Source organism: Rhinopithecus bieti, unplaced genomic scaffold (assembly GCF_001698545.2).
Source record: "Rhinopithecus bieti isolate Rb0 unplaced genomic scaffold, ASM169854v2 scaffold_22548, whole genome shotgun sequence".
Lineage (NCBI taxonomy): Eukaryota > Metazoa > Chordata > Mammalia > Primates > Cercopithecidae > Rhinopithecus > Rhinopithecus bieti.
This window is the reverse complement of record NW_016810469.1, coordinates 384,222-410,541: the sequence shown is the minus strand read 5'-3', so window position 1 is coordinate 410,541 and position 26,320 is coordinate 384,222. Positions and strand designations below refer to the sequence as shown.

General features: G+C 48.0%; 1 protein-coding gene and 1 long non-coding RNA gene across 2 annotated transcripts; both read left to right on the top strand.

The window, feature by feature from the left end:
• Positions 1 to 1,854: 1,854 nt before the first annotated feature.
• On the top strand, positions 1,855 to 4,265 carry LOC108542216 (uncharacterized). The gene is made up of 3 exons (XR_001889192.1): positions 1,855 to 2,006; positions 3,578 to 3,735; positions 4,227 to 4,265. It is a non-coding gene; the product is annotated as an uncharacterized LOC108542216 (long non-coding RNA).
• A 162-nt stretch (positions 4,266 to 4,427) lies between these two features.
• UTP11 (UTP11 small subunit processome component) lies at positions 4,428 to 16,474 on the top strand. The gene is made up of 8 exons (XM_017892142.1): positions 4,428 to 5,014; positions 8,744 to 8,805; positions 10,360 to 10,462; positions 11,169 to 11,282; positions 11,754 to 11,847; positions 11,948 to 12,078; positions 15,379 to 15,489; positions 16,211 to 16,474. The coding sequence occupies exons 1-8, from the start codon at positions 4,952 to 4,954 to the stop codon at positions 16,292 to 16,294; spliced, it is 762 nt and encodes a 253-aa protein (XP_017747631.1). The 5' UTR covers positions 4,428 to 4,951; the 3' UTR covers positions 16,295 to 16,474.
• The last annotated feature ends 9,846 nt before the right edge of the window (positions 16,475 to 26,320 follow it).

Sequence of the window (26,320 nt, the reverse complement as noted above, 5' to 3'; positions counted from 1 at the left end):
GGACTCCCAGCCCAGGGGAGTGCAGTGAAGACTACTCAGCCTTGGTGGAGTGGGTATCAAGAGGAGGTCAGCTCTGGGGGACAGGAGCGCAAAGGTGGGGAGCCTTCAGAAAGCAAGGGGAAATGAGTGAGTACAGAAGGGGCCTGATAAAAGGCAGAGTATTGGAATCTCTGTTCTTGATGCATGGCTCTAATCTCTCCTAAATAGTCTTAATGAGAGCCAGTACTTCCTGAGTTCTTTCTTTGCACCACTCCTAAACACTTTACGTATATTAAAGTGATTATTCAATAACTTTATTAGATATATGTGCATATATATTTGTTTGTTTTTGAGACAGTGTGTTGCTCTGTCACCCAGGCTGGAGTGCAGTGGTGCAATCACAGCTAACTGTAACCTTAACCTCTTGGGCTCAAGTGATCCTCCTACCTCAGTCTCCCAAGTAGCTGGGACTACAGGCGTGGGCCACCACACCCAGCTAATTTATTTTAATTTAAATTTTTTGTAGAGGCAGGGGTCTTATTAAGTTGCCCAGGCTGGTCTTGAACTCCTGAGCTCAAGCGATCCTCTTGCCTCAGCCCCACAAAGTGCTGGGATTACAGGCATGAGCCACTACTCCTGGCCTAAATATATATTTTCATCCTCATTTTAAAGATGAGAAAATGGAGGCACAGAGAGATTAAGCAACCTGAAAAGGGTGACACAGTTAATAATGGCAAAGCTAGGATATAAATCCCGCTGGTTGGCTGGGCATGGTGGCTCTTGCCTGTAATCCCAGCACTTTGGGAGGCGAAGGCAGGAGGATTGCTTGAGCCCAACAGTTTAAGACCAGATCTGGGCCAGGCATGATGGCTCACACCTGTAATTCCAGGATTTTGGGAGGCCAAGGTAGGCGGATCACGAGGTCAGGAGATCGAGACTATCCTGGCTAACACGGTGAAACCCCGGCTCTCCTAAAAATACAAAAAATTAGCCAGGCGTGGTAGCGGGCGCCTGTAGTCCCAGCTATTCGGGAGGCTGAGGCAGGAGGATGGCGTGAACCCAGGAGGCGGAGCTTGCAGTGAACCACTGCACTCCAGCCTGGGTGACAGAGTGAGACTCTGTCTGGAAAAAAAAAAAGACCAGATCTGGCAACATAGTGAGACCCCCATCTCTATTAAAAAAAACTCAAATCGACTGGGCGCGGTGGCTCACGCCTGTAATCCCAGCACTTTGGGAGGCTGAGGCAGGCGGATCAGTAAGTCAAGAGTTTGAGACCAGCCTGGCCAACGTGGTGAAACCCCGCCTCTACTAAGAATACAAAATTAGCTGATCGTGGTGGTGGGTGCCTGTAATCCCAGCTACTTGGGAGGCTGAAGCAGGAGAATCGCTTGAACCAAGGAGGAGGAGGTTACAGTGAGCCAAGATCGCGCCACTGCACTGCAGCCTGGGCGACAGAGCAAGACTCTGTCTCGGAAAAAAAAAAAAATAAATCAAATCTAGACAGTCAGAAGTCATAGCGCCCTATGCCAAAAATGAGCTTCACCATTAGGCTCTAGTATCTGTAGTCATTCAATCTCTGTAAACCTCAGTCTTCTCACTGTGAAAAGTCTGCCTCACAGCATTGTTGTAAGGATTGGATGAGAGCACACAATAGGTTGTCAGTATGTGGGGACAGTCCCCCTTTTCATGGTCAAATGTTAAGATTCAGCTACTTGGACTTGGAGTCTGGGGGCCAGAGAAAGTTAGCTCTCTGCTTGGGCCACCTGGGCTAGGGAAACTGGCCTAGGGGCAAGCTTCCCACAGTGACGCTGTGTCTCCCTGTCTCAATTTCCACTCCCCAGTAGGCTCACATTTCCCTGCTCACTCTATTTTCGTTGGCCCAAGAGGACGTGCCCCAGGGAAGTCCAGGGATCACCCACATGGACTCCCTGTTCCTGTTCCCTATCTGTCCTTCCCCCTCCCTGGGAAACAGGTGTGTCTGAACTGGGGCTGGAAGCAGAGCCTGAGAGCTGGATGACTGGCCTTGGGTGAGTAGGATCCTGTTGTCTCTCACTTACCCTAGAGGTCCCCACACATTCTTCTTTATCTCATGCTTAGGGCACCCCTGCTGTTTTTTCACTCTGCAAGGGTTTTCAAAAGGAGGCCCTGGGTGGCTACTGACAGGCCTCTCATGGTTTCCTCTGGGTGCTGAATCACTCTCTGATGCCTGTAACCACAGGCCCTCCTTCCCCCTAGTGAGAACACAGCCTTTCTTCTCTGGGTGTATTGCTCACTCTTACTTACTGGCTGCCTAGAGCCCTTGAAGGCCTCAAGGCTTTGTAGATAACCTCTTCCAAATTGTATTTTTAGTGGAAACGGGGTTTCACCATATTTGCCAGGCTGGTCTCGAATTCCTGACCTCAAGTGATCTGCCCGCCTCAGCCTCCCAATATGCTGTGATTACAACCATGAGCCACTGTGCCTGGCCGCCTAGAAACTTTCCTTGTGACCCCAAGCTGGACATTGAATTTGTGGGTGGAGAGGGTGAAATAAGTAAGTGACTTTCACAGAGCTTGGGAAGTGGGAAGGGCAGAGTAAGAATTAATGTAGTTAAATGTTGACTGTGTGAAGGGCACCATGCCATGTGGTAGTCATTACCTCCTTCTGTCCTCACAAAAAACAGATGAGGTGATTATCATCATCATCATCATCATCATCACCATTTGACAGAGGAAGACAAGCTCAGAGAGTTTGACATCATGGCCTCAGATCACAAGACAATAGGTGATAGATACAAAGCCAGGGCTGACACCAGGGTCCCCCTGTCTAATGTACAGAGCTAGCTTCTCTTGGGTATACTGGTCACCCAGTGCCTTCTTCAGGGGAAGAGGCAGGAGTGGCTGGGGCTGCCACCTAGTCACCCTGCCTGATAGCTCATCTTCTTAATGGAAATGAGGCTGGAAAGGTGAGCATGGGCAGATTATAAAGGGCCTTGTCTTCCAATGATAAGTGATACATGAGATGGAATTTTGTTAATGCAGGAGGCCCTAAATGGGCAAGGCTCAAACCCATACTTTCAGCTCTTTCATGCCCACTGGTCGACTGGACTGGCATTTCTGGGGACTAAAGAGAGGATTTCCCTAGAGCTCCTGAGCTAGAGGAGTTACCCCTGTCATGAGAAATGGGTGCAATTATACACCCTGTTTCATGTGGTGGAAAAGAAACCAAATGCCTCTGGAATGCTCTACTGTGCCCAATCCTCTCTCTAAACTTAGAAGCAGGTTTAGTAACAATAAAAATAACAATAGTAACTCCATTTTATTGTGAACTTGCCAGGGAATAAAAACAGCATTAAGCACTTTAAACGTATTTCCTTTCATCATCAAAACAGTCCTGTGGATATAGTATTATTATTACCTCAGTTTTACAGATGGGGAGATGGAGGCTTAGTGAATCGAACTTTACCTTGACTGGGTGGCATCAGAACACACTTCATGGGTCATTACCTTGTACTGCCTCTGATTCTTGTATCGTCAACTAGCCATTCCCTTGGGGATGTGAGGGACTCGGAACTTTATAGCTATTGTCATTGGGTGATTCCCTTCTATGCTCTTTATAGATATGACTCCTCAGTTCAACTGTGAGCTCTTGACAGCAATATGAGGCAAGAAGTGCATGTTATTATTATCCTCATTTTATGCTTGAGAAAAATGATGCTCACTAAAGTCAAGAAACCTGCCAAAAATCACACAACCTGTAAGTGAGTGGCAGAGCCAGGTATGGTTTTAAGGTCTCTTGTCTCTCTATAGAATGTTTTTTCCTGTACACTGTTGTAGAGGAGCAAAAAATGGACAGGTCAGATGAATGACGTTTATATAATGTCCTGAGTCGCAGAAAAGAATAGTGGCATGGGGCCTCTGGGGGATGGCGGCAACACAAATTATGGGAAGGTGAGGGGAGGAAATGTTGTCCTGTTATGGAGATAAAATTTTTCAGGAAGTAATAGTTGTCAGCCCTCTTCTTGACACAGATACCTCACTAAAAATGTAGATTTCCTTTGTAGGTGTAAATTTATTTCTACAAAAGGAAGGACAGCTTTTCAGAGCAACTCCCGTGTCTGCAGTTTCTCAGCATAACCAGCTGAAAGAAATAAGCCAGAGACATATATATTTTGGGGTGGCATATTCTGGCCTCCCACAGTCATATTTTGGAGTGGCGTGTCCTGAGCCCCAACACTGTTTTTTTTGTTGTTGTTGTTTTTTGCCCAGGCTGGAGTGAATGGCGCAATCTCCGCTCACTGCAACCTCTGCCTCCCAGGTTCAAGTGATTCTCCTGCCTCAGCCTCCCGAGTAGCTGGGATTACAGGTGCACGCCACCACGCCCAGCTAATTTTTGTATTTTTTTTTTAAGTAGTGACAGGGTTTCATCATGTTGGTCAGGCTGGTCTCGAACTCTTGACCTCGTGACCCGCCTGCCTCGGCCTCCCAAAGTGCCGGGATTACAGGCGTGAGCCACCGCCCCCGGCCAGCCCCAACACAGGTAAATCCGAAAACCGCTTTAAACTGCTCTAGCTTTAAACATACCGCCTAAATACAGCAACCCGTGCCTGAGCCGTAAGTGACTGCACATGCGCACACTCCGAGCCCAGTTCAGACGGAGGGCAGTGCCAGCCACGTGTTCCCAGGTGCCCACGCGGACCGAGCGCGAAGGTGAGATATGGGTAGCGTGGAGAGGCGCTAGCGAATAAGAACTGGTTCTTGGAGAGTCACGAGACTAGATCTAGGAAACTACACTTCCCAGAAGCAGCCTGCGGTGACTTCTGTGTTGGATGACGTACGTCCGGAAAACCGGCTCCGGATAGGTTGCTTAGAGGAAGTGGGCGGTTCTAAACCACCGGCGGCTAGGCCTGTTTCCGGTAGGAATTAGTGGATTCGGCGGCAGAGGCAGTGCGGATCCGGCGTTGTCCAGTGAGGTTTTCCAAGGCTGCACAGAGATGGCGGCGGCTTTTCGGAAGGCGGCTAAGTCCCGGCAGCGGGAACACCGAGAGCGAAGCCAGGTAGGACCACACAGGCCCCACGAGTGCTGGCCCTTGTCGCCATGTGTTACTCTCTCCCCAACCCTGTCGCCACTGTGGGATCCGGGTCCAAACTGTATACAAATGCACGCAAATGTATGCTAATGACGCTGGTGTGTCTGGGGCGGAGCTTCGTGGGAACGAGTGGAGGGGATTTGTTGTTTCCGTTGTAGGAAGAGCAGGGTTGCTCCCCTTTCCTTGGGGATATAAAACCTACTCTGGAAGATTTCAGTGTGGTGATTGAGTAAGATAATGTCTGTCAAGTGCCTGGCCTTTTCTGAGGAGTTGAGGTCAGAGCTCATATAGGCAAAACTGCCGGGCTGAAATTGGATCCCATGTCTAATGCTTAGCTCCGCCTGCTGCATATAGGGGTCCTGACCGAAGAGACTGTCCTTACTAATGTGTTATCATCATCACACTGGGCTTGTGGTTCATGAAGATCTGCCACATGTGCTTTTTGTTTATGTCTTAGCCCTTAATGTTGGCCTTTTCCATTCCCATTATACAGATGAGGAAACTGAGGTCCAGAGTGGTGACTTGTCCAGTTACAAGCACCAGATTCAGGCAGAGTAAACAGTTCTAGGATTTCTATGGTGGGTGTGTCTGTGTAGGGAGGTTGAGTAGAAATAAGCTTATATGCAGAATCAATTGAAACACCGTCAGGAATCCCGTGCTTAATATCTGATTCAGAAAGGCCCTTAGCATACGTGTGTGCTCCATCTTAATTTTACAGATGAGGAAGAGAGGGGAAAGACTTGTGCAGCTGACTGATGGGATAGAACTAAGGCCTCTTAACTACAGTTCAGTCTTCCTGCTTAATAGCGTATATCAAACTTTTTTTTTTTTTGAGATGGGGTCTCGCTCTGTTTCCCAGGTTGAAGTACAGTGCTACAATCTCGCCTCACTACAACCTCCGCCTCCCGGGTTCAAGCGATTGTCCTGCCTCAGCCTCTCGAGTAGCTGGGACTGCAGGTGCACACTACTATGCCCTGCTAATTTTTGTGTTTTTAGTAGAGATGGGATTTTGTCAGGTTGTCCAGGCTAGTCTCGAACACCTGACCTCAGGTGATCCACACGCCTTGGCCTCCCAAAGTGCTGAGATTACAGGCATGAGCCCCTGCACCTGGCCAAAACTATCACCTTTTGAGCACTTACTATATGCTAGGCACAGCCCTGCATTTTACAAATGAGGAATCTGGTGCTTAAAGATTAAGATTGAAGAGTATATCCAAAGTCACAGTTGTAAGTAGTGGAACTGGATTAGCAGAGAAAACAGAGGGCTTTCAAAGCTGGCTGTGGACATGGCATGGCCATGGCTGAGTAGGAACGGAAGGCCTATGTGGAAGAGGTGAGAAAAAGGCCATCCTGAAAATGTGGGTAAACCATTGACACAAACGTTCCATATTTGAGTCGTTTGGACTTCATCCTGTAGATGCTTCAGTAGGGCAGTGGGGGAGCTACTGAAGGTATTTTATATGGAAGGTGTATGTGTTATTATGTAAACTGCTTCAGATACAATACCAGGTTTCCTTCTGTAATGCGGGTGTACATTCAGGTGGACATGAGAGATTTTAGGAGTTCTGCCTCACCTCATGTTGTTGCTCTTTTGACCCTTTAGCTTGCTTTCTCTACTCTGTCAACCTCCCTTTGTCTGCTGTAATCAAAGTTAAAATTATTGGGGGAGGTTTGGTGTTATTTTACTTATTTTTTTGAGATAGTGTCTCCCTCTGTTGCCAAGGCTGGAGTGCAGTGGGGCAATCATGACTCACTTCAGGCTCGACCCACTCAAGCCATTCTTTTGTCTCAGCTTCCTGAGTAGCAGGGACCACAGACGTGTACTGTGACACCCCGCTAATTTTATTTTGTTTTTTTAATTTGTGGAGATGAGGTCTCACTGTGTTGCCCAGGCTGGTCTCGAACTCCTGGGCTCAAGTGATCTGCTCATCTCAGCCTCCCAAAGTGCTGGGATTGCACGTGTGAGCTTGGCCTTAAATAGCTATGTATTGCATCACTTGAAGGATAAAAGATCAGAAAGATGACTGTTAAAAATCCTACCCAAATTAGGCTGGGCGCAGTGGCTCACGCCTGTAACTCCAGCACTTTGGAAGGCCAAGGTGGGTGGATCACAAGGTCAGGAGATGGAGACTATCCTGACCAACATGGCGAAACCCTGTCTCTACTAAAATACAAAAATTAGTGGGGCATGGTGGTACACACCTGTATTCCCAGCTACTCGGGAGGCTGAGGCAGGAGAATTGCTTGAAGCCAGGAGGCGGAGGTTGCAGTAAGCCAAGATCGCACCATTGAACTCCAGCCTGGCGACAGCAAGACTCTGTTTCAAAAAAAAATCCTACCCAAATTATTATTATACAAGTTTTTTTTGTTTGTTTTTTGGAGACGGAGTCTCGCCCTGTTGCTCAGGCTGGAGTGCAGTGATGCGATCTTGGCCCACTGCAACCTCCGCCTCCCGTGTTCAAGCAATTCTCCCGCCTCAGCCTCCCGAATAGCTGGGATTATAGGCACTCGCCATCATGCCAGGCTAATTGTTGTATTTTTGTGGAGACGGAGTTTCACCAGGTTAGCCAGGCTTGTCTTGAACTCCTGACCTCAGGTGCCCCACTCACCTTGGCCTCCCAAAGTGCTGGGATTACAGCATGAGCCACTGCACCCAGCCTATTATACAAGTTTGCAACACTAGAGAAGTGTGTGCATTTCCCAAAATGTTAACATTATTCACAACAGAAGAGGACTCAGTCTACTGTGATGGCCCTAGGGAGAATGGGTTCTAGTTTTGGCTGTGCTGCTTATTAGTTCTGTGTTCTTGGGCATATCATTCTCTAAATCTCATTCTCTTTATGGAAAACTGGGGTAGCAATAGTGCCTGTTTCACCTTCTTTACAAGGTTGTTGTGGGGATTAGATGATATTGTGTAACGAGCATAGCACATTGCAAGACCCTGACATATACTAAGTGCTCAACAAATGGTAGTATGTAGAAAGATCATACCAAGATTTAATCCTTATACCTTCCGTGCTCTCCAAGTCTACATCAGAGAAAGTACTTTCTGTCATACTTTTTTCTCATACCTAGTACCACAAGTATAATAATAGTAAACTCATGCTGTACAGCTGCTATGTGTCAAGCCATGTGCAGGCATTACCACTTACACGAGCTCCTTGAATCCTCAGGATAACACGGAGAAGCAGGTACTATTTTCATGTTACAGTCAGGAAATAGCCGTTCAGAGAAGTTAAGTGACATGCCCAAGGTCACAGATTATTCAGAGGTAAAACTTGGATTTGAACCCACATCTCCAGACTCTAAATTTAGCTCCCTTACCACAGTTGCCTCCCTGTTACTATGTTTTTCCCTTTGTAGTATTTTATAAACCCTTGGATTAAGTTGGTAGTAATTTTAGTACAACTGGCAACTGCTTGCTTAGTGCCGAGTCATTGTTGCCTCTCTCTGTCCTTAATAGGCCAAGAAACCTACTACAGCAGTGCTTGTGACCCGTCTGGTGCTGGCAGGGTCCCTCTCATCCTTGGGCAGAGCCCAGTTGTGGGGAGGGGAGGGGACAGGGTCATGGGTTAGCTCCAAGGACTGGATTTACTGAGTGCTTCAGAGACTCCTGTGCCTGTTAGGTGTCATGTTGATTTGGATATGTGTTCGTGGAGGAAACTAAGCAATGTTGTTTTTTCTTTTGTCTTCTAGCCTGGCTTTCGAAAACATCTGGGCTTGCTGGAGAAAAAGAAAGATTACAAACTTCGTGCAGAGTGAGTTCAGTCTTTCTGGTAGAGGCACTGCCAAGAAGCTTACAACCTCCTTGCACTGCAGCTGAATTGCCTGACTGTCCAACGGGATAATTTCCTGCCATTGATAGAATGGCTAAAGCTCTGGCAGCCTGTCAGATAATTTTTTCTGTGACCCTAAATTTCTCTTTTTGTTTAGGCAGATCATTATTTATTTAACTGTAGTTGCATTGTGAATTATTTGTATTATGTTGTTCCAGATCATTTTCTCATAGTGGCTTTGATTTGGCTCTGCCTTGGTGTTTGAGCCCAAAGCCGAATCTTTTTTCTCTTTGTTTTCTTGAAGTGCAAGATATAATCTGAAATTCCATTTGTTGAGTCTCTTACATACCATGTGTGTGGTGTGGAATGAAAAGATGTGAAAGATGGATTCATGAGACCAAGCGTGGGTGATAATGAACTCTGAAAGCATTTTATAAAACAATTATCCCCATTCTTCTTCTCTATTAGCACTTTATTTGCAAAATACTTCTTAATTATTTGTTAGCCCTACATATCAGCTGAGGTCCCTCTTTTTTTTTTTTTGAGATGGAGTCTTGCTCTGTCGCCCAGGCTGGAGTGCAGTGGCTGGATCTCAGTTCACTGCAAGCTCTGCCTCCCGGGTTCCCGCCATTCTCCTGCCTCAGCCTCCCGAGTAGCTGGGGCTACAGGCGCCTGCCACCACGCCCGGCTAATTTTTTGTAGTTTTAGTAGAGACGGGGTTTCACTGTGTTAGCCAGGATGGTTTCGATCTCCTGACCTTGTGATCCACCTGCCTCGGCCTCCCAAAGTGCTGGGATTATAGGCTTGAGCCACCGCGCCCGGCCAGCTGAGGTCCTTCTTATGTCCCTGGTCTAGATGGTGGTGATGGATTAAATGAGTTTCTGTAGTTCCCAGAGATTTTAAGCCCAATGATAATTAAGTGTTGTTATTGGGCCAGGCGGTGTTCTAGGATATTTTACCATTTTTACACTGATTCGTCCCTCTCAGCAACGTTCTGGGATAGGTTACTATTATCGTATTCATTTTACAAGTGAAATTGGGATGCAGGATGGTTTGATAACTTATCTAAGGTTACTTAGCCAGAAGTTGTCAAGTCCAGATTTGAACGCATGCTGTCTGGCTGCAGAGTCCATGATTCTAGTCATTGTGCTATACTGTACTGTGTAGTTTCTGAGTTATATGTGGTCATCTGGTGCCCAAGCTTGCACCATATCCTGTCTAAGGACTTTTAATTTGTACTTTGTTTGGTGTTTCCCTGTAATGATATAAATGGCACTGAAACATATGTGGGCTGGGGACAGTTAATTTCAGGTTCCACTGGAGTAGGAACTGTTGATTAGATTGTGGACCCTGCGAAGCGTGAGCTCAGCTCAGTGACAGTGGAGTGTCCATCAGATCCAGTCACTGCTTTGGCTTTTTTGAGTTTCGCTCTGTGTGGCCTTTTAGATGCTTGTAAAGTTTGCTTATTGTGGGTTTTGGTTTTTAAAAATTATCTTTTTGTTTTTTGCTATGAACCTCATTTAACCTGTCTTTTAGTGACTACCGTAAAAAACAGGAATACCTCAGAGCTCTCCGTAAGAAGGCTCTTGAAAAAAATCCAGATGAATTCTACTACAAAATGACTCGGGTTAAACTCCAGGTGGGTGCCCAGTGGCTTGGTTGGTATTTTGAGCTCCCCACATTGGAAAATAAGGACAGAGAGGAGATGGAGAGGAAGGATCCTTGGCCTTAATTTAACCCTTCTCTGGTTACTCCAGGTGCTCTTGGTCAGTGTCCAAGGCAAACCTTCTACTTGCAGAGGAGCATGCATTTCTGCCTTTGATTCTGGGTTATCTTATACCCGGAGCTGTTCTAGGATGGATGACTGGAGGTGCCACACTGAACGTGTGCCTCAGGGGCCTGTGTCTAGGATTGCTGTTAGCATACAGCATTTGGTTGTTGTTTTTTTGTTTTGTTTTGTTTTGAGATGGAGTCTCTGTCGCCCAAGCTGGAGTGCAGTGGTGCGATCTCGGCTCCCTGCAACCTCTGCCTCCTGGGTTCAAGTGATTCTCGTGCCTCAGCCTCCCAAGTAGCTGGAACTACAGGCACACACTACTGTGCCCAGCTAATTTTTTGTATTTTTAGTAGAGAAAGGGTTTCACCATGTGGGTCAGGCTGGTCTTGAACTCCTGACCTCAAGTGATCTGCCCATCTCTACCTCCCAAAGTGCTGGGATTACAGGTGTGAGTGACCACACTTGGCCTATGGTTGTCTTTGTTCTAGATTGATGGCACATGCACTGTGCCAACAACTTATTAATGATTTTTAATGTAATAGGGAATATATCTTTTAAATTTGGATTTTAGGATGGAGTACATATTATTAAGGAGACTAAGGAAGAAGTAACCCCAGAACAACTAAAGCTGATGAGAACTCAGGACGTCAAATATATAGAAATGAAGAGGGTTGCAGAAGCTAAGGTAATTCATTCTTTGTTCTGATTCGTTTTATTGGTTAAGAAAGGAAACTTAAATTTATCAATCTCAAGGTATTTGTTAATTTCTTCTGGCATTTACAATCTCACTTGATTGTAATAATGATTTAGAAGTATAGTTAGCATGGTAGAGTGGAAAGAGTTCAGGTTTGGAAATGAGACAGACCTAGGTTTGAGTTCTGGCACTGCCAATTACTAGCCTCATGACAATGGGCAAATTCAACTCCCTGAGGCTCTTCCCTTATTTCTGTCTCAGGGGACTGTTACAAGGATTAAGTGCATCTTGGGAAGTGCCCAGTGCCTGATATGTGTTGGGATCCTTTCCTTTAAAAGAATAAAGCAAGTTCTTTGCTGACTGGCAATAATGATGTGAAATGGTTTAAGCTTTTGCAGTTTTTTTTTTTTTTGGTACCCCAGAAGAATCTAATATAAAGTGAGACCATACTCTGTGTTCTAGAAAATTGAAAGACTAAAATCAGAGCTCCATCTGCTGGATTTCCAGGGGAAGCAACAGAACAAGCATGTGTTCTTTTTTGACACCAAAAAGGAAGGTATGAAATGTTTGAAGGTTTCTGGGACAGTCTACCATGCCAGTCTGTGTCGTTTGGTGTTAGAAACAGACAGTGCCTTAAGGATTGTCTTGAATTTTAGTTGAACAGTTTGACGTTGCAACTCACCTGCAAACAGCCCCGGAGCTAGTCGACAGAGTCTTTAATAGGCCCAGGATAGAGACCTTGCAGAAAGAAAAAGTGAAAGGAGTTACCAATCAGACTGGACTTAAGGTAATTTTATCTGTTGTTCTTCACGTGTGAGTTTAGGGGAATTAAGTGTTTTTTTTTTTTTTGCCACTGCATTTGAAAGAATTTTAAAAATTTATTTTACTTTATTTTTTAGTCAGTCTGACTGTCTCCCAGGCTGGAGTGCAGTGATGCGATCTTGGCTCACTGCAACTCCGCCTCCTGGGTTCAAGCAATTCTCATGCCTCAGCCTCCCCACTAACTGGGACTATAGGGGTACACCACCACACCCAGCTAATTTTTGTATTTTTCATAGAGATGGGGTTTCGCCATGTTGGCCAGGCTGGTCTTGAACTCCTGACCTCAGTTGATCTGCCTGCCTTGGCCTCCCGAAGTGTTGGGATTACAGGCGTGAGCCACTGTGCCTGGTCTCAAATAATTATTTATGGAAAACTCATGAGTTCCCTTATAAAAGTGGATTTGTAGGAGGATTTGATGATGGGATGGAAGTGGAGAAGGGCTCTCTGATTTCTATGATCAGAAGATGTGTGGTATAGTGGTCAGAAGCTTAGGTTCTGGCCTTTGACCTGAGTTTGAATCCCAATTCTGACCCTGCACTTTGTGCTTTTATACTTGTAACAAATGCCAGTGTTTTGAAAATGCAGAGAAAGGAATTACTGAAGATTAAAGGATTTGGAACTTTAATATTGAACCTTTAGCAGTGAATACGCACATCAAAAGGTCTTTGTCTATTTTTATTTTTTTTGAGACAGGGTCTCACTGTCACCCAGGCTGGAGTGCAAATAGTGTGATTATGGCTCACTGCAGTCTCCACCTTCTGGGCTTAAGCGATTTTCCTGTCTCAGCCTCCTGGGTACACACACCAGGAGGTGTGTGCCACCATGCCTAGCTAATGTTTAATTTTTTTGTAGAAACGGGGTCTCGCTAAGTTGCCCAGGCTGGTCTTAAACTCCTGAGCTCAAGTGTTTCCTCCTGCCTTGGCCTCCTGAAGTGTTGGGATTTCAGGCGTGAGCCACCATGCCTGCCCAAAAGGTCTTTCATATTGTGTATTGTAGCAAAAATTTTGTTTTGGCTTTTCCTTATGGTGCTTTCCGTCACTGTAACTAGGTTGTGCAGAAGACATGCTTTTCCTCAAAGCCTTCTGGAGTTGAACTCTTCTGACTGATTCATTAAAAAAAAATGCTGTCAATGTGTTTCAAGCAGACAGCTGTTCTGTTTTGATTTGAATCATTTACACCGCATCAGTTTTGCTTCCAATGTTTAATTTCACAGCAGTTTTCTCTAGCTCAGAGGCAGCTAAACTTGCTTTAGTAATATAAATACCCCTAATTAGTTTGACTATATTGGGTAATCCCATAAATCTGACAGTCTGTGCAATAAAGCGAAAACAAAAGCTGTCTGAAACCACTGCTGTGAGACTGTGCTAGAATCCGTGAATTGTTGAAGTCTGAGGCCCAGTAATATTTCCCTCTGTAGATAATACTTCCAGCCAAAGAGCTTGCTCACGAGTGTTCTTGTGATAACCGTGTTGTCAATTAGGTGTACTTTTTTTTTTTTGGAGACGGAGTCTCACTTTGACACCCAGGCTAGAGGGCAGTGGCACGATATCGGCTCACTGCAACCTCTGCCTCCTGGGTTCAAGCAGTTCTCCTGCCTCAGCCTCCTGAGTAGCTGAGATTACAGGCGTTCACCACCACTTGGCTAATTTTTTGTATATTTAGTAGAGACGGGGTTTCACCATTTTGGCCTGGCTGGTCTTGAACTCCTGACCTTGTGATCCACCCGCCTCAGCCTCCCAAAGTGCTGGGATTACAGGTGTGAGCCACCGCGCCCGGCAATTAGGTGTACTTTCAATTAGCCATGTCACTGACACTTTTCAAGAATTGTGGTAGTCCCTAGAGAGATTAGTATTCCAAATCCCCATGTAGAATAGTTCATCAGCATAGCTTTTGAGAAGTTAGGGAGGTTTAGATTTTTGCCATTTTTGTCTAGTAGTGTTGTTTCTTTCTATTTTGTTTACTGCAAAATTATTTTTATTAAGAGACTGCTGGTGGGTGGATTGCAAGGATATTTTGTCTGTAACTTGGAGTGGGTAGACAACCCATGAGTGAGCTTTAGGAGGTCTGTGAAAACCCCCCTTTCTCACTGGTATTTTGTGCAGATAGGTATGTGCTTGCACAACCTTTTACAAACGTGTATGTACATTTATCTCAAGAAAGATGGCAGGCTGGGCGTGGTGGCTCATGCCTGTAGTCCCAGCACTTTGGGAGGCTAAGGTACGTCGATCGCTTGAGGTCAGGTGTTCGAGACTAGCCTGGCCAACATGGTGAAACCCTGTCTCTACTAAAAATACAAAAATTAGCCAGGCATGGTGGTGGGCGCCTGTAATCTCATCTACTAGGGAGGCTGAGGCAGGAGAATTGCTTGAACCCAGGAGGCAGAGGTTGTAGCGAGCCAAGATTGTGCCATTGCATTCCAGCCTGGGCGATAGAGCAAGACTCTGCCTCAAAAAAAAAAAAAAAGAAGACGAAGAAAGATCCCAAAGCTTTCATCAGTTTCTCTAAGGTTGATGATTTCCCAAAACCTAAGGACACCACTGATCTTTGAGGAGTCATTAGCAGTGAGAATTCTCTGGTCAGCTTCTGCTGAAAAAATTATTGTGCTTTCTGAGTGGTTAGATTTTCAGGCACCAGCACACTACCTGGAGACCTTCTGTTGCGGACTCTTCTGTTGCTCTCCATTCGCTTTGTGTAGGGTTTCCAACACTGATTCATTCCTGCTATCATCTCAGGTGACTGTGGCACTCACACAAAGGTTGAAGCAGCTTAGTGTAGTAGTGGAAAGATTCCTGGGATTTGTGAGAGGGGGACAGTCCTGACTTTGCTTCAGGTGAGCCATGTGTCCTTGGACCACTTACTTCTTCTCTGGGCCTCATTTTTCTGCATTTGTAAGTGACGGGTTTTGATAAGTTAGTCTATAGGGTTCCTTTTTTATTTTAATTAATTAATTTTTTTTTTTTGAGACAGAGTCTCGTTATGTTGCCTACGCTGGTCTTGAACTCCCGGGCTCAAGTGACCCTGCCTCCTCAGCCTCCCAAAGTGCTGGGATTACGGGTGTGAGCCACTACATCTGACCCAGGGTTCCTTTCAGCTGCAGAATGTGATGTTCCTAAAATGGGTAACTTTATTGTTACCATATTATGTTGATTCTGGCAAAAGGAGGGAGTTGATGAACTATGCAGTTGGCTTAAATGGATTAAGAAACAGTTTCTTACTCATTTTTGTCTTATTCATTGTTCACTGAGAATGTGTGTTTCTTCTCCAGCGAATAGCTAAAGAAAGGCAAAAGCAATATAACTGCCTGACACAGCGGATTGAACGAGAGAAGAAATTGTTCGTTATTGCTCAGAAAATTCAAACACGCAAAGATCTTATGGTGAGGAGAGAGAGCCTTAGGCCTTTTTCTTTTTTTCCTTTTCTTTCTTGTAAAGGTCTTAACTCAGGCTGGATTTCAGCTGTGTGTAAATCAACCCCAGTGAAAATGTCTGCTCCTCAGGGGCAGTGGTTTGAGCCAGTGTCTGTTACTCTGACAGTGTTGAAATGTGCCTTGATTAAGAAGGTAATAAGGGGGTTATTAGTCAGTGCTTTGGAACAGCAAAGGGTAGGATCGGGTAGCATATGAACTTTATAGCTTATGAGCAGCTCCCGTAACATTTAAACAGGTTAACAAAACAGTGCATGTCACTCATTGGTGTTTAAAAATAGACAACATTGTGTAGTTAAATAGCAGAGCTGAGGAATATAAGATGCCCCTTTCATATTCTTATCATTCCTCTAAATGTCAAATTCTTTAGCTTTGTAGATCATTTAGGTTAGCCTTTCTCAACTGGGGTTCCGTGAGAGAATTAAAATTATAATTTTAAATGAAACAAATACTTGAACACCTTTCTTTTCAATTTTCCCAGGACTGTACACAGCTAGTACTTTCTAGATGCCTAGGGGAGAAGTTAATTCATTGCCTACAGTGGATGCCTTGGGCAGTAGGGCTTTGTGTGTTCTCAACTTTGAAAAGGGCTCCTAATAGGTAGTTTATTAACCTTTCGATTTTACAAAACCACTTCCTTCTCTTTACTGATTACCTTTTTACTCTTTTGTAGGATAAAACTCAGAAAGTGAAGGTGAAGAAAGAAACGGTGAACTCCCCAGCTATTTATAAATTTCAGAGTCGTCGAAAACGTTGACATGTTATAGATAAGCCTCGTCATTCTGCATCAAAAATCTGTTGTCTTTTTCTAGTAACTTCAAATTCCATTAGTCCAAATGGCATGGTTTTCCGGTTTGTAACCATAACTAAATTGTCAGTCTGACATTTAATGTCTTTCTATGGACAACATTAAATCTCCCTCTCTTCTGTAATTGTTTTTGGTTTGTGAAATTAGTCTTATTTTTATATGCATAATTTTTTTTTTCCTTTGAGATGGGGTCTTTGTTGCCAGGCTGGAAGTGCAGTGTGTGATCATGGCTAACTGTAACTTTGAACTCCTGGGCTCAAGTGATCTTCCTGCCTCAGCCTCTTGAGTAGCTAGTACTACAGACGTGTGCCACCATGTCTGAGTAATGTTTAAATTATCTGCAGCGACCAGGTTTTGCCATGTTGGCCAGGCTGGTTTTGAACTCCTGGGCTCAAGCGATACTCCCAGCGGGCTGGGATTGCAGGGTTGAGCCACTATACCCAGCCCAGAATTTTTTTTTTTTTTTTTTTTTTTGGAGACGGAGTCTTGCTCTGTCACCCAGGCTGGAGTACAGTGGCCGGATCTCAGCTCACTGCAAGCTCCGCCTCCCGGGTTTACGCCATTCTCCTGCCTCAGCCTCCGGAGTAGCTGGGATTACAGGTGCCCGCCACCTCGCCCGGCTAGTTTTTTGTATTTTTTAGTAGAGACAGGGTTTCACCATGTTAGCCAGGATGGTCTCGATCTCCTGACCTCGTGATCCGCCCATCTCGGCCTCCCAAAGTGCTGGGATTACAGGCTTGAGCCACCGCGCCCGGCCCAGAATTTTTTTTATTATAATTAACATAGGATCTCATTACAGCAGATTTGGAAAATAGATTAATTCCTTCCTAATCCCAGGGCTTATTCAATAGTAACAAATATTTATTGCATACTTAACTGTGCTAGGAGCTAGAGCTGTGGAGGTGGACAATTACTGTGGGTAGTCTAGTTGATTTTCTCCATTTTGTAAAACGCATCACTTTTGGTCCATGTTTTTGTGTTTTGTAGTTAAAGTAAACAACTTGATGTCCTACTTTTAATTAAATCATTAGCTCTTTCCCAGTTTGTTACATCACAAAAATTTTTTACAGTAATACATGCTAGAGTAAACATTAAAATAAACATTATTTTTAATGATTGCGTAGTGTTTTATCTAGTGGATAGACTGATTTTACCGTCACTCATTCTTCTTTTATTAGCTATTCAGGCGGCTTCATAAATTATCCAAGGAGGAATTTTTTTCTCTCACTTAACAGTGCAAATAGAAACTCTTGGAACAAGGAACCTACGGGAGCACCTCTTCTTTATTGATGAAGCTCAAATCAGAATAAGCCTGGCTGTGTCTCTGCCCTCTGCACTCCATGTCAACTCACAATTCCAAGGCCGGAATAGCTTGGTGCAGACCTTCTCTCTGGGAATATGGACCCCTGAGTGTGGTAGCCAGCTTCTTTCTCTTCCCTGGTTCTCTCCTTCCTTTGTTTGCCCATGTCAGGATTATAGGCCAAGGCCAGTAAGGACAGGACTGAACATGCTTAGAGCAAACATGGGAGAACAGGGAGCGGGGTTCTGGGGGGCTTGGTCAGCCCTTACCCCATGGAGGGAGAACAGCCATGTGTGGATTTCAAGGCTTTAAAAGAAATTTGTTAATACTTAGTAAGTGCCCATGATTGTGAGGTTCCTGTACAAGCCTAGACTGGAAGCCTGTTTCCTCAGGGTGTACCCAGTGGAATTTAAATCAGGGGCCTTGGAAAACAGAAAGGGCCAGGAAACAGAAGCCAGTAGGTTTTGCCTTCAGGAAGGAAATCCTTCCCATTGTGTGTATGCACTCCCTTCTGGGGAGGTGCTGAGCTTAGTCAGTGCTGACAGTTTTAGAGACTTGAGGATGAAACCAGGGAAGGGGCTCATCATAGTGATACTGGACAGGGGAGTGAGCAGACTAAGCAGGAGTCTGATCCGGGGGTCAAGCAGCTGGATGCTGCTACTCTGTCTTTTGCCCCTGCTGGGTGGGAAAGTGGGGGAGAGGATAGGGAATAGACCTAAATGCTTTCTCACAAACCATACACCCACATGAAGGTAGGCTCGCCTCATGGAATCTCACGTTCACAGATGCACAAGGCACATATAACTCAGGCCTCATAAACAGGTACAGGCATACCTACACAGCCTCTGGCACAGGAGCACAAACTGACACTTGAAGAGGTGCGCTCCCAGGCCAAACGGAGCAGGAAAGTCCATCCTTTTGGTGTACTGTGAGTTCCAGGCTGAAGGTAATCGGAGTGTTGTAAGGGGAGCTGGGTGTTCTGAATTGCTGTTGTACTGAGTGCTGTCTCCAAGGCTCAAGGATTTTAAGCAAAGAGATTGGCTGTCCCTGTGACTAAGCAAAGACAGGCCCCAGCGCCGTGGATTCTGAGAATTGGCCAGGGCTTTGCTGCTTTCGTGCTCAGTGGGACCCCAGACTTGTTGGGGAGGGAAGAGTATTGTTTGGTTAGGATCCATCCTTCTTGGCCTAGGGGTGATTTGGGCTGTTGGTGGCATACTGCTCTAGCTGTGCCAAGGGGGCTGTGGGCAGCCTGTGGAGCTGGAGGGCTTTTCTGAGTCAGGACTTGTTTGGCTCAGGTCTCTTGTACAAACCAAGTCTCCAAACAGCAGCTCTATGGTGATGTGGACCCTTCAGGTCTGTCCAACAGAGAGTTCAGCGAGCCTGGCTCAGTCTTAGTCTGTTGCCACATTCTTGGGCCCTTCCCACCAAAGTGGGAGAGTGTCAAGCCCTAGCTTTATTCTTGAATATGTTCATCTTTTTCTTTGAGACGGAGTCTCGCTCTGTCACCTAGGCTGGAGTGCAGTGGTGCGATCTTGGTTCACTGCAACCTCCGCCCCCTGAGTTCAAGCGATTCTCTTGCCTCAGCCTCTCTAGTAGCTGGGATTACAGGCGCAGAGATGGGGTTTTGCAATGTTGGCCAGGCTGGTCTCAGAATCCTGATCTCAGGTGATCCACCCCTCCTTGGCCTCTCAAAGTTCTGGGATTACAGGCATGAGCCACTGCTCCCAGCCAATCTTTTTCTGATTTCTAACTGCTTCCTGGTGCCAGGGTGGAAAAGGGCCCAGCAGGTGGAGCTGCTGCCTCTTTGCTGGGATTCCTTCTCAGGGACTTGGTGTCCACCCACCCAGCACACTTGGCTTCTTTCAGAAGTGTCCTTATACGGAGGTACTTGAATGTGTTTGCTTATTGAATTTAATGCCGGGGGGCGAGCGCCCATGAAGAAATGGGATTTTTCTCACCCTGAGTTTGAGATGAGTGTGGCCCCAGGAGGAAGACTGGGCAGGAAGGTACTTTTCCTTCCTGTTCCTAGTGAGGACCATGTAGGGAGGTCTCCGTCACAGAGCCCCAAGTTTCCCATAGGGTGGTTCCACCCAGACCTGGGAGGGGTCTCCCTCTGTGCAGCTTTAATCATCTGTTCATTGCTCACTGTCCTCTTCCCCCATGCTCCTGACTGTGAGGCACTGAGCAGTTAGAGCTGCACGTCCTCCAGCGGGGAAGACAGCCAACAGATGCAGACTCGCTCTGCCTACCTGTGGAGGCCGGTGAGGCCAGGGCCTGTTGGGACTTGAAACAGTGAGGCAAGTGGGTGTGTGGTGCTGGGCTCCTCTCTCAAGTTCTCCCAGCGTGCCAGTTCCTGGAGCCTTATGTGCAGGGTGTTGGGGAAGGGCGGGCTGAACCGTGGGTGGGAGTCTTGGCTCAAAGCTGCAGGTGAGTGGAGGAATTGGGGGCGGACCTGAAGTACTGTCTTGAGGCGGAGCTGGCAGGCCTCCTGGGCTTGTGCAGCTGCCTCCCTGGGTCAGAGGGTGCGCTCTCTGTACCCAACTAGGGCTCCATAGATCTGTCTCAGCAAAAAGTGCAGGGAAAGATCAGAGAGAAACTGTGAAACAAAGGGAGGCAGAGCTTCCCTTCCCAAGCCTACTGCTGAGAGGTTGGAGTGTAGAGGAGGCTGTCTAGTTCATGCTTCTGCCTGTTCTTTCCTAAACTGCTCTGGCCAGAGGGAAGACCGTCTCCGCTGCTTCTCAGGCTCCCTGTAAGAATCTCCCAGCTCCCTGTTCCTGGATCCATCATCATCACATTTAGGAAGTCTTGTCCAATCTACTTCTCCTAGGTGAAGCGTACACCTAGCTCTCCCTGTTCGTCTTGTCTGCTTTGCTTGATACAAAGGGAACAAACAAACTGCTTGGGGCTGGGGTGGTTGCACAGTCCAGCCCTGTGCTCCTCCGTGGTGGTAGGAAAGGCTCGTCCAGAATGGAACTAAGGACCCAGCTTTTTCTAGGCAAGAGGAATGTATCAAGGGAACTGCTGTGTTTGGGGGTAAGCAGAGGATGGAAAGGAAGCCCTTTCCCCTCCCCGCATCTGTCACCTGACGGCCATGCTCAGATCGGGTTAATGAAACTGTGGTGCCCCAGGCAGCTGGGCAGCCCCCCCTGCCCTGAATCAGCCTGACTCATTTACAGCTTTCTCCCAGTTACCCCAAAGGCTTCTCTCAGAGGTGACAAATGTAGAGGGTTGGTTTCGGGTTTCATGTTTTCACATTACTGGGTGGAAAAAAGAAAAAAAAAAACACCTTTCCAAACCAAAAAAAACCAGCTTCTAGAGCAGAAACAACTTGTCCCGAGAGCACTGAAAATTTCCCCATCCCTCTCCTCATCTGCTCAGAGACACTGAGACCAGTGACGGAGGGGTTAAGGGGAGGGGGTGGAGCCAGGCTGAGTGGAGTGTTGGGGACAGCCCCTTTGGAGGTGGCAGCACCTGCCTTCCTGCTTACAGACGGGGGAGGACCTTTGCAGGGCCCTCCAGCTGTGAAGCCTGTGGTCTCCAGTGCTCAGGATTGCCAGGGCATGGGACAGTGAGCTCAGGGTGGCGAGGGACCAGGGAAGGAAGGGTCCATCTCCCCTCCCTAGCTAATTTGATCCCAGGAGGTCTGGGACAGGTGTCCCACCCTAGCAGAGGGCTCTTGAGGTGGAGTGGTAGGTGAAATATAGAAGGTCCATCTGGCACATGGAGCCTAGGGGGCAGCACCCCCTCCTTTAGCTGGGTGGTAGCATTGTAGACCACCTCCGCCCCCTGCCAGGGGCAGATGGTCTCCATAGCAGATGGAGACTAGGCCGGCAGTGGCAGGATGGGCTTTCTAGTCTCAGCCTGGCCACTCTGGCTAATAAGACAATCTGGGGGCAGTGACAGGGCTAACTGCCGGTGTGTGTGTGTGTAGGTGTGTAGGAGAGGGAGCCCTGGCCTTATTGGGCCATTCTGGGGGAGAAGTAAAGAGGAGCCCCAGAGTCAGTGGATCTTGGGGGCCCCCTCAAATTTGCCATGTAAGGGTGGCAGACTGTCAGCGCCTGGGCTCCTGAAGCTGCCCTGGTTAGTTCTCGTGTGAAGGGGCCGGCTCCTGGGGTGGGAGCCTCTGCTGCAGCTGGAGCCTGGACCGATTGATTCAGATCCTCTGCCAGGTCCCCAGAGCTCAGGGCCTGGGCAGCAGCTCCTCCCAGAGGACGCGCCCGTTTATTATGCGCTCCTGCTCCCTCATGGCTCAGGCAGGCAGCGGCCTTCATTAGCGGAGGAGCTGGGGTCTGTTTTGGCTGCCTCATCAGCATCAGTGAACTGCGTCCCTGCGAGATTTGATACAATTTAATTAACCTAATTAAAAGCTCTGATTGCAGAGATGATTGGGGTAGCGCCAGCAGCGACTGCATATTTATAATGAGCTGCAAGGTGTGGGACCGCAGCCAAACGCCACGCATCCTAATGAGCGGGAGCCGGGAGCCAGGGAGCGGGAGAGGGAACGTTTATTTTTGGCAACAATGCCCAGTTCCTCCCTGCCAGGGAGTCAGAGACCCAGGGAGCAGAGACGGACCTGCCCGCTGTGCTCTTCCACACACGGTAGAAGCAGAAATGTGTGCTCTCCACCAGTTCTAGGGCCCTTGGATGCCCCAGGAGCACACACTGCCCATGTTTCTGTTTGTAGAGTAGGGGACTGGGACCTCAGCCATGCACTTTTCCTGCCTCTCATCTCTGGGAGTCAGGGGCTGCCTTCTGAACCGGGGCCTTGGTGTGAGGAAACAGGGTCCAGCACAACCACCTTGTTTCCAGGCTCCAGGATCCCTGGGCTGTTTTTCTCAAACTTGCCAAGGAAGAGACAGGGGCTGGCAGGACTGAGGCTGAGAGGCTGCTTGGGAGTCAGAAAAGGGGTCTGAATATCCAGGAGTCCCAGATGAGGATCCTGGGCCCAGGACAGAAAGGAGAAACAGGAGGGGCAAACTTCCCCCTCATCCTGAAAGCTGGGGACCCCTGTCCCCATCTCCTCACTCCCTTTGAGGACCCTGCCCAGGGAGGCCAGCTGCCCTGGACTCTTCCTCTCTTCTCCCACTGTCTCTGTCTGGGGAAGTCTTGCTTTGTCTGACTCAGCGTTTCCGCTGTAAATCACATCTAATAATACCGAGAGTGAGAGCTGAGACGGAGGTGCTGTGGGTGAAGGGGCACCGGGGAGGAGGGGCACGCTGCCTAGGTGCCAATGGGTGTTGTGCAGGGAGGGAGCTCTGAGGCGGCAGGAATGGGGGCTGGGCCCTGAGGAAGAAGGTGGGAGCAGCCTACCACCCCTGCCCCCATTCCTGCTCTGGAGCTTGTGTAGGTCATGAGCTCAGCCAGGCTAGCCCAGCCCCCCAGTGCTTTGAGTGCCGCCAGGACAAGATGAGATTTGTCCCAGCCTACCTTGCAGAGTTGCAGCTGTTTAGCTCCCTTATCAATCTTCTCTGTGGGTTTAATCATCTCTCTGTCATCCTGCTGGGGCAGCCCTCCCCTAACTGAAGCCCCCAGAGGGGCTGGAGCTTCTCAGCCCCGGCTTTCCTCAGTCCCCCTCCCCCAGACACAAGCATCTTTCCCCACCTGACTTCCCCTGTGGGAGACCGAGGGTGGGCCAGGGCAGCTTTGCTCCAGGTTTAGTCTCAGTGGCAAGGGTGGGTGTCCTTGTTTTTGCAAGATGTAAACAGGATGAAGGGTGGGTAGAGGTGGCACTGGCAGAGAATGTGTCCCAGCTGGGTCCCCAAGGTCTTTGACTCCATTCCAGCCTGGGTAGAACAGGGCCTAGAGGTCGGCTATGACGGCTTTCTGCCCAGAACCAGGAGATTCTTGCGTAGGTACACGATCCTTCCCTCCTGCCAGCCACTTGGGAGCTGCGGCCAGCCAGCCAGCTCTGGCCTCCTTCCCTGGGTGGGTCCTGTGGGGCTCAGGGGCCCGTGGGCAGTAACCACGAGCCCACGGCTTTGTGTGCATTTTGGGAAGGAGGGCGCACAGGAGTCAATGGAGCCTGTGTTGTGGACCAGGCGGGGAGCCAGGGCGCAAGGGGTTCTGGGGCCGCCCCAGTGCTGACGTGCAAGATGACCTTCAGGGCCACGCTTTGGCCCTCTGCTGTTCTCTCCTTCCCTGCTGAGCATCTGGAGAATGGGCAAGGAGGTGGCATGGGATGGGGTATATGCCCCCAAAGGGAACATGAGAAAGAGGGCCCTTCTTCCCCTGCTCCCCACTCCTCACCCTAGGCTTTCTCTGTGCAAATGGAAGGCCAGTTCCTCCCCATTTCTCGGAAGGAGATGTAAAGCCCCAGAGAAGGTTGGGATCTGGCTGAACATCACCCAGCTTTTCCTCAAGGCAGGGGCTGTGAGACCCCTGCAGAGGGTCCCTCAGGAGGGAACCAAAGGTTCTGGAGGGCCATTAACCAGTCCTGGGCTGGAAGGGGCTTTTGTTAGGTTTAGCATAAGGCTGGGCTCTGGAAGACAATGGAGTGTTGATGAGGCTTCGGTCCTGGTCTCACATGACCTGACCAGGCAGGGTGGGTGGACCGCACGTGGATGAGCTGCCTGGGCTGACCTTTGGTAGCTGGCTAGGGAAGAGAGGAAGCCATGAAGGCTCCTGCCCACTCCATGCCCTGGGCACTCTGACACCCCCACCCCAGGAACTGCCCTCTGGGCACACACTCTGCCTTCCACCTACTTTCTTCTTTAGTCTTTCTCTTTGCTCTGCCACGTGTGGGAGCATGTGTACAATGTGGTGTATTTGTGTGTGAGAGTGTATGTCTGTGTGAATGTGAGAAGTGAGGCATAGGATGAAAGGGAGAGAAGAGACCCTCTTTCTGGGTTCTTCCCCATCAGGAATAAAGACTGAGTTTCAGCTAGGCGCAGTGGCTCACGCCTGTAATCCTAGCACTTTGGGAGGCTGAGGTGGGTGGATTGCCTGAGCTCAGGAATTTTAGACCATCCTGGGCAATATGGGAAAACCCTGTCTCTACTAAAAATACAAAAAATTAGCTGGGCATGGTGGTGCGTGCCTGTAATCCCAGCCACTCTGGAGGCTGAGACAGGAGAATCCCTTGAACCTGGGAGGCGGAGGTTGCAGTGAATAGAGATGGGGCTACTGCACTCCAGCCTGGGTGACAGAGCAAAACTCTGCGTCAAGAAAAAAAAAAAAAAAAAAAAAAAAAAAAAAAGGCCAGGCGTAGTGGCTCATGCCTGTAATCCCAGCACTTTGGGAAGCTGAGGCAGGTGGATCACTTAAGATCAGGAGTCGAGACCAGCTTGGTCAACATGGTGAAAACCTATCTCTACTAAAAATACAAAAATTAGCTGGGCGAGGCTGGGTGCAGTGACTCATGCCTGTAATCCCAGCACTTTGGGAGGCCAAGGTGGGCAAATTGATTGAGGTCAGGAGTTCGAGACCAGCCTGGCCAACATGGTGAAACCCCATCCATTAAAAATGCAAAAAAATAGCTGGATGTGGTGGTTCACACCTGTAGTCCTAGCTACTCAGGAGGCTGAGGCAGGAGAATCACAGTGAGCCGAGATCGTGCCACTGCATTCCAGCCTGGGCGACAGAGCAAGATTCCGTCTCAAAAGAAAAAAAAAAAAATTATCTGAGCATAGTGACCGGCACCTGTAGTCCCAGCTACTTGGGAGGCTGAGGCAGGAGAATTGCTTGAACCCAGGAGGTGGAGGTTGCAGTGAACAGAGATCAGGCCACTGTACTCCAGCCTGGGTGACAGGAAAAAAAAAAGGCTGAGTTTCTTCCACTGTGGGGACAACACTACGGATGGGGCCAAGATGTATGTGCGAGTGCCTCTGCATGTGTGTGCATGGGAGTGGATGCACCTGCTCATGTGGAGGGCAGTGCCCCCTGCTCTGCTTTGTCCTTTGACCTGTATCCTCCTCTGGTGGGAGGGGTGACTCCTATGGTCAGCATCTTCCAGCTCAGGTTGGAACCAGAGCTGTGACAGAGCCAGAGTGTCACTTTTTTTTTTTTTTAATCTTTTTTAGATAGGGTCTCACTTTGTTGCCCAGGCTGGAGTGCAGTGATGAGATTGTGGCTCACTGCAGCCCTGACCTCCTGGGCTCAAATGATCCTCCCACCTCAGCCTCCCAAATAGTTGGGACTACAGGTGCATGCCACCACACCTAGCTAATTTTTTTTTTTTTTTTTGAGACGGAGTCTTGCTCTGTCTCCCAGGCTGGAGTGCAGTGGCGCGATCTCCACTCACTGCAAGCTCCGCCTCCCGGGTTCACGCCATTCTCCTGCCTCAGCCTCCCGAGTAGCTGGGACTACAGGCGCCCGCCACCGCGCCCGGCTAATTTTGTATTTTATTAGAGACGGAGTTTCACCGTGTTAGTCAAGATGGTCTCGATCTCCTGACCTCGTGATCCGCCTGTCTCGGCCTCCCAAAGTGCTGGGATTACAGGCGTGAGCCACCGCGCCCGGCCACACCTAGCTAATTTTAAAAATATTTTGTAAAGATGGGCTCTTGCTATGTTGTCCAGGCTGGTCTCAAACTCCTGGGCTCAAGTGATCTTTCCACCTCAGCCTCCCCAAATGCTGGGATTACAGGTGTGAGCCACTGTGCCTGGGCCACACTTAGGATTATTATTTTTATTTACTTTTTAATTTTTTTAATTTTTTTTTTTTTTTGAGACAGAGTT

Excerpts from the sequence above, each read along its gene's own strand:
- UTP11 (XM_017892142.1), top strand. The coding sequence starts at position 4,952 with ATGGCGGCGGCTTTTCGGAAGGCGGCTAAGTCCCGGCAGCGGGAACAC. Across the intron at positions 8,806-10,359 it reads GATTACAAACTTCGTGCAGA|TGACTACCGTAAAAAACAGG; the intron begins GTGAGTTCAGTC and ends CCTGTCTTTTAG. Across the intron at positions 11,848-11,947 it reads TTTTGACACCAAAAAGGAAG|TTGAACAGTTTGACGTTGCA; the intron begins GTATGAAATGTT and ends CTTGAATTTTAG.